The following is a 7,130-nucleotide window of genomic DNA, read 5'->3' on the forward strand; positions in this document are numbered from 1 at the left end:
ACTAGGGGGTGCTGCTCTGTGTGTGCACTAGGGGCTGCTCTGTGTGTGCACTAGGGGGTGCTGCTCTGGGAACCCGTCTTGCCCACTTGAATAATAATGGAGAGATGCTATTCTGAAGCACTGCATGACTCTACGGGTGAATGTAGTACATGATATATCACCACATGAAATCTGTCCACACTGGAAAATAGCATATATTTTTACAATTGCTGCTTTGTCCTGGTAAAAACTGAGGCCTAGGAAGGTTTCGTCGATTTGCCCACATCTCAGTGCTGTGCACTTAACTTCCTGTCTCCCAGAACGTAAATGACTGTGAGAAGGGAAAGTCTAGTTACATGAGCCTGATGGCGGAACCGTCTTCTGCTGGCCAGTGATCTGTAAGACTGGTTGGGGCTTTGGGAAATCTTTTATTTTTCCAGGTAGCACCTCCTGTATTCCAGGCTAGCCTTAATGAAGAATAGCCTTTGAACTCCTGATCCTCCTGCCTCTACGAGCTCTGGGATTATAGGTATGGGCCACCATGGTAGTTCACACTGTCCTTGGGCTCAAACCTCAGGGCTTTATGAATGCTAGGCAAGGACTCTACCTATTGAGCTACATCGCCAACCTTGGTTCACTCTGGATGCTGTAAATAGAAGGCTGCAAGGGGCCTTGAGGCTCTGGCTCTCGGGGAAGCTGAACCGTAGTGCAAGCCCTGATTCTCCATTCTGGAGGCAGGAGCTGCCAGAGTCCCAGGTCACCTGTCCCGCTTTGAACAGAGATCACAAAGGTTGTCACAGAGGACACCCGGGGCCCTGCTCAAAGCTCTTTACTCACCATCTCCTTCTCTCGGACCTCTGACTCCAGCTCCTCAATCCTCCTCTTCAGCTGCGTGTTCTTCTCCTTCTCCCTGTTTATCTCACCACACTGTTCTTCCAGCTCCTCAATCTTAAAGAATGGGACAGTTAGGCCACAATGCTACTTTAGTCATTGAGCTGGAGCTTGCCACATTGGCGTTTATGCTTTCTTTTTCATATAAGCTATAAAGCACAACACTCTAGAGGCATCATGCAGCTCCCACGTGCTATTTGCCCTGCTTGCCTGGGATTCCTCATTTAATCCCAGTAGGACTGGTAAGCCATGAAACCCAGCCTATGCGCCAGGCTTCTGGATTTCTCTCATGTCCACATGTGAGTAGATTCAGGTTTGCTTTAAGGACCATCACAGGTCAGATGTCCCCTGAATTGATCTTTTTTTTTTTTTTTCCCATGAATGACTTTTACATCATTTCAATCATGTCCTGAATTACTCAGTTTCATCTTAAGGGTTTAAGACAGCCAAGTAGGGAATTTAGCAGTGCTACTGGACAGGAGCTACCACACAGAAATCAAAGATATCTCAGTCGCTGAACAGCAAGTGATCCCCACACAGAAGGGTCCTGGCTGGGGAGTAGTGTGGGTGGAGTGCCATCTTCAAGGCTGATGGGCAAACCCCAGAACTGCATCTCTGCCTGGGTCTGACCCCACAGAAAGGATGACCAAGAAGAGTGACAGAACAGAGCCTTGGTACCCTAACACCACCATCAGCTGCTTAGCATTTCTTGGAAACCAAAATGTGTGTGCAGAGTGGAGCCAATACCCCATCCAAAAGCAGATGCACTGCACTGCCACATTCAGACGATGCCAATCTTTAACTTAAGGCCTTTCTCTGTAGCTGCACCAACTGTAGGACCTAAACCACCTGTCCCAGCTGACACTGTGTCCCAGGTCTACCTCCAGCCTGGGAATCAAGATCCTGAAGAGCTCCTCCGAGGGAGGCCCACACCCTCCCAGGGAGCCTGCTCTGGGTAAGGCTAGCTCACACCTCAGCATTGCCTTTGGCTAACACACTCAGACCAGAGGGAGAAATTCTATCCTATGCTTGAAAAGGAGGAGCGATTGATCCCTCCGGCAGGCAGGATCAGCCAGGGCTCAGATAGGAACATGCAGAGTCAGCAGCTGGCCTGGTGCCCTGGCTGTCAGCACATTCATCACAGGGATGGAAAATACACATGACAAGAGGAAAATACAAATGACTCTGTGGGCAGTTAGGGCCAGAGGAAGGTGGTGACGTGGGGCTCCACCACAGAGGCTCTGTCCTGGCCAGTCAGGGCAAGGAATACACGTGGGTCAAGAAACATGTCCGCTGAACTCCTGCACTTGTGGAGCGTTCTCTGAAGCCCTGTGTGCTCGCACTCGGGGGCTAATGGGCTCACACATCATGATCTAAACGGAAACCTGAGGACATCTACACGGCATCCTTGAGCATCTCACGGTACCATCTCAGTGCTTTGCAGAGCAGAGCAGATGAGACAATAGGGCTGGTCACAGGGAAAAATCTGAATAGAATCTAAACCCTCAATCATCAAAGCAGGACAACAGAGTGTGGCTCAGCAGCTGGCACCCACCTTTCTCCTCCCTAAACATATTACTCTTTTGGCTTCCATTTACATTTTTAGAAATAACGACTTGGACGGGAGCAGGGTCTCTGTGGAAACACACTCAACATTTCCTGGACCAATTTCTCACTTGTCCTTGGGTTCCCTCTCCCTTACTGGAGAGCCCAAGCCATGGAGATGCCATGGGAAGCCCACCTACAGCAGAAGGCCAGCCTAGCGGGGTTATGGGGGAACCCTTGGCAGGGATTTCTGGCTCACTTATCTTTTCCTTAGCAACAGGAAATCAAAGTCAATAACTTCCATGATTGAAGTCCTATTAAGAAAGGCAGGATGACAGGGCACTGAAGGAGGAGATAAACATGCCTCTCTCTCCTGCCTGTGGGGTGAAGGCAGAGAGGGGAAAAGAGCTTCCGGTGGCCCATCTCCTCTGCCCACTCCAACAGCCAGGCCCTCTGTGCTGCTGGCTGATGAAGCCCACCTTGCTGCGGAGCCTGTCATTCTCATCTCGGCAGATGGAGAACTGTCGCTTCCACTGTTCTACACTGGCCGCCGACTCTTGCAGCGCTGTGGTCAGCCGAGCGTTGCTCTCCCGCAGGGTCTGCAGCTCCATCTCCCACTTCTTCACATTGGCAGCACTGGAGGGGTGACGGGAGGTGACAGAGATTAGGAGTGGTGTCCATCACACCATGGCCCCTCCATCTGCTGAGGAGTGGGAAGCTGGCTATCCCTTCGCCCACCCGGAGGGAAGCTCAAACTCTTCTCTACCAGCCAGCACCGACTACCAGGAGGGACTGGAGTCTCTCCAGTGTGAACATGTCACTTTACCCACTTCTTTTATTTAAAAGTTGCCTTAGAAGAGGGGCTGGAAGAGTTCACACTGCATCCTGTCTCAACTTTGACCTCAGTGCTCAGTGAAGAAGGTCTTTCAAACAAAAGGAACCAGGCTTCCCTTGGTCATTACTCACTCTCCTTATCCTACCCCCCCTTCATTCCCTTATTTTAGAGCCGGATAGTTGCAGCACTGAATGTGACCAGAGCTGACGGACCAGAGCTGGACAGGACAAACCCATTGGAAGTTCTACTGACAGGCAGCGTGACAGCTCAGTCTATATGGGGCTTGTCACAGGAGCAAGAGGACCTGAGTTTGACTTAGAGCACTGATGTTAAATCCAGGGGCAGTTGTACAGGCTTGGGATCCCTGTGCTGGGAGGCAGAGGCAGGAGGATCTCTTGGATTTGTTGGCTGGCCAGTGTAGATGATGGGTGAACTCTAGGTCAAGTGAAAGACCCTGTCTCAAAACAAAAACCAAACCAAATCAAATCAAACCACAACAAACAAAACAAAACAGGAGCCAGGCACAGTGGTGCACACCTTTAGCCCAGTACTGGAGAGGCAGAGGCAGGCAGATCTCTGTAAGTTACAGCCAAAGTTCCTGGGAGAGCCTGTCTAAAACAAAACAAAATAAAACAACAACAAAAAGGAGGTGGAAGATGGGTCACTGGATAAGAATGGTTGTCGTAAAAGCAAAGGGTCAGAGTTCAAATCCCCAGTGCCCATGTAAAAGCTGGGCATGGCCACACGTGCCTGTAACTCCAGCTCTGAGGGGCAGAGGTAGACAGACTACAGAAACTAGATGCAGAGTCAGCCCAGCCAAATGGAGAGCTTCAGGTTCAACAAGAAACTGTGACTCAAAAAATAAGGTAAAAAGCGACAGAAACATCGACCTCACCCTCTGGCTTCTGTATGTACGTGTAGGTGCATGTGCCCACATGCATGCACCCACACGAATGCACACACTCAGGCACACACTCAGACACACACACACACACACACACACTCACACACATACATTCAAGTGGCATACAAAGAAAAATTTTGCCCAAAGAAAAAGTCCTTTTTTCTAAAGACTTAAAAAAAATTTAAATATATACAACTATATCTAAACAATATGTTATCATTCTACCTACAGCCTTGTGAATCTATGATGTGACCAGGGACTGCATGCTCTTAGTTTTAAATGCTACATACTGAGTTAAAAAAAAAAAAAACAGTAAAATGTTTTTATCTGATGATTTTTAGAGGAGACGACTAAGAATTGAGCTGGTGTAGGAAAATGGCTTCATGGCCTTTCCTGACTCACTTTCACTGGACTTGGATTTGAAAACATTTATTTTTAGGGTTGGAATATTTTCATGAGGGCATCCCACTGTGACTTTTAAACAACCAAAAATAGCCCTCACAATCACCTGGCAAGAGAAGAGACCGGTCAGATTTGTCTCTGAAGCATCTAAAACAGAATCAGCATCCAAATGCAGAAGGTGGGACCTGAAAGCCTCCTGTGCTTTCTGGAATTTCTAAGTCAGACCACAGGAATCAAGTTCCATACAGCAGCCAGGATGCGGAGCTGGGGCAGTGAATGGCAGCTCTCTGGAGGTGCAGGGGATTCCAGCTGAGGCTGTGGCTGTGGCTGGCTGAAGAGAGATACTGCAAAGGAGACCGGGCTTGCTGGGAAGCCTTGCTTAGCCATTGACCTCAGGCAGAGAGTCACTTCACTCACTGGGACTAGTTTCAATAGTTCAGCAGCGGCAGAATCTAGAGAGGATGGGCCTGAAGGTGACATGGCTCTTACATGGGGAAGTCTGGTGAAAGAATCTTCCTACACAGGTAGAAGAGACTGAGGGCACCTGGCTGAAGCCTTCAGCCAGGAGTGAAGGCCCAGAGACACAGAATAGCTTGTGTTGTCTTCTAAAACTTAAGTCTTCTTGATATCACTATGGGGATCATGCTAATGTACAGAACCACCCAGAAGAAAATATTACCTTGCAAACTACACAGCATCTTACAACTTCAATTAAATGCCACCTACGTTTGAAGTGCAGCATTGCTGACACTGATTTGAGCACCACATATTATATTTATTGGATGTCATACTGTATGTAATAAGTATGTAGAGCTATGTGTTAACTGTAAATATTTTTAAAGATTTGTGTACTTGTGTGTGTATATGTGTGTGCATGCCTGTGCACAAGATTGTATTCGTGCATATGTGCACACATATACCATGTGTGCTGGTGTTCTCGGAGACCAAAGAAAATGCTGGATCCCCTGCAGCTAAAATTATAGGCAGTTATGAGCCACCCAGTGTGGGGTTCGGTAATGGAACTTGTTCTTTGTAAGAGCAGCAAGCACTCTTAACTGTTGAGTCACCTCTCTGGTCTCCATAAATTTTGTCCCTCTTTTTTCTCCCATACAAGTTTTTTAAAGGCAAGAAATATGTTATATGTTAAATTATCTGTGACCTTCAAAAATCACTTTAGAGTGATGCACGCTTACAGTCCCAGATGCACGCTTGTGACTCAGAGGCGGGAAGATCGGGAGTTCAAAGCCATGCTCAGGTACGGAGTGAGCCGGCGCATGCTGAGACCCTGTTTCAAAACAACACCAACACCATTTGCTTCCTGCCAGCTTGGACATTTCTCACCAGCTGTATCCACATGTGTTTTATGCTTCTGGTTAATTTTATAAAGAAAAACTCTTCTTTAAATACTACCCCTTCTTTTTTATATACAGGAATATTATTGATTTTAGGTGTAATTACATATTATCTTTCATAACCTCTTAGACTGCCTTTAAAAGTGGAATTGGAGTTTATTGGAACACAATGGTTAACACAAAGGTACAGGGCACACCCGAGAGTGTGAGTGTAGGCTCCTCAGAGAGAAGTACTGTTTCCGAAGTACTGTTCTTATTCTTACTTGTTTAAAACTCTTGTCAGAGATGAATAAGTAAGTATTTCCTCTTCAAAAACACAATTAGAGATCCAGCCGGTTCTCACACACATTCACATGTAATCATATCTCTCGCGCACACACACCCTGCACTAACAGGCTCATACATGCTGGCACTGCAGACAGGTGACAGCCAATTTCCTCTGACCAGGAGGGAGAGTGTGACGCTCTGAGCAGGACCCTGCCCCGTGGGAAAGGCTATCAGGAAGCATAGCACAGGGAGCAGAGGCGTGGATTTGGAGGCAGCCTCACCTCTGTGTCAAGGCGATCTTCAGCTTATCATTCTCAGACTTGAGGTGAGTGTCGGCCGGGCTCGCATGGGAGGCCTTTTCGTCATCCGTCCCATTGACGCTGGATGCCTGAGTGGAAGATGGGGTTTCACACCCAGATTCCTGGCCAAAGTGAATTATCTTCACATGTTACTACTTGTCCTTACATTGGCAGCAAATTAGGCATAATGAGAAAATATGAGTTTATGAGTCTGGACAAACCCGCTCACCGAGCCAGCAGAAAGACTGACCAAGACAATCAATCACAGGGCCTAAGGGCCCCGAACACTCCACACTGCATTGGCAAATTGTGATTTACTGACCAGATGATAGCTGGGGCCACCACTCGGAGCTTTCTAATTCAAATTTTATGTTCCTATTTTCTATGTTCAATCCCTGTCAAACTTGAATATCTCCTTAAATACCCCAGTAAAGAAGCTACAATTGACAAAAGGGATTAGTATAAACAACAGAGACTAAGGAGTGAGAGTGTCAGAAACAGGAACAATGGACAGATCTTGGGGCTATAGAGAATTAGATCAACATACTTATTAAAAATGTAGGAACCAGCCAGGCGGTAGTGGTGCACGCCTTTAATCCCAGCACTCGGGAGGCAGAGGCAGGCAGATTTCTGAGTTTGAGGCCAGCCTAGTCTAC

At 47.5% G+C, this 7,130-nt stretch overlaps 1 protein-coding gene across 2 annotated transcripts in view; it reads right to left on the reverse strand.

Annotated features, from left to right (window-relative positions):
- Homer2 (homer scaffold protein 2) overlaps window positions 1-7,130 on the reverse strand; it is a 97,151-nt gene that overhangs the window by 3,890 nt on the left and 86,131 nt on the right. Inside the window, exons 5-7 of one of the 2 annotated variants that reach the window (XM_031387187.1) lie at window positions 6,457-6,563; window positions 2,895-3,051; window positions 817-927 (exon numbers count right to left, since the gene is read on the reverse strand). In XM_031387187.1, the coding sequence (XP_031243047.1) occupies window positions 817-927; window positions 2,895-3,051; window positions 6,457-6,563 (375 nt within the window). Of the gene's footprint in view, window positions 1-816; window positions 928-2,894; window positions 3,052-6,456; window positions 6,597-7,130 lie in introns of both variants that reach the window. The other variant, XM_031387186.1, reaches the window with a different exon arrangement.

This window comes from Mastomys coucha, unplaced genomic scaffold (assembly GCF_008632895.1).
Source record: "Mastomys coucha isolate ucsf_1 unplaced genomic scaffold, UCSF_Mcou_1 pScaffold21, whole genome shotgun sequence".
NCBI classification, from domain to species: Eukaryota; Metazoa; Chordata; class Mammalia; order Rodentia; family Muridae; genus Mastomys; species Mastomys coucha.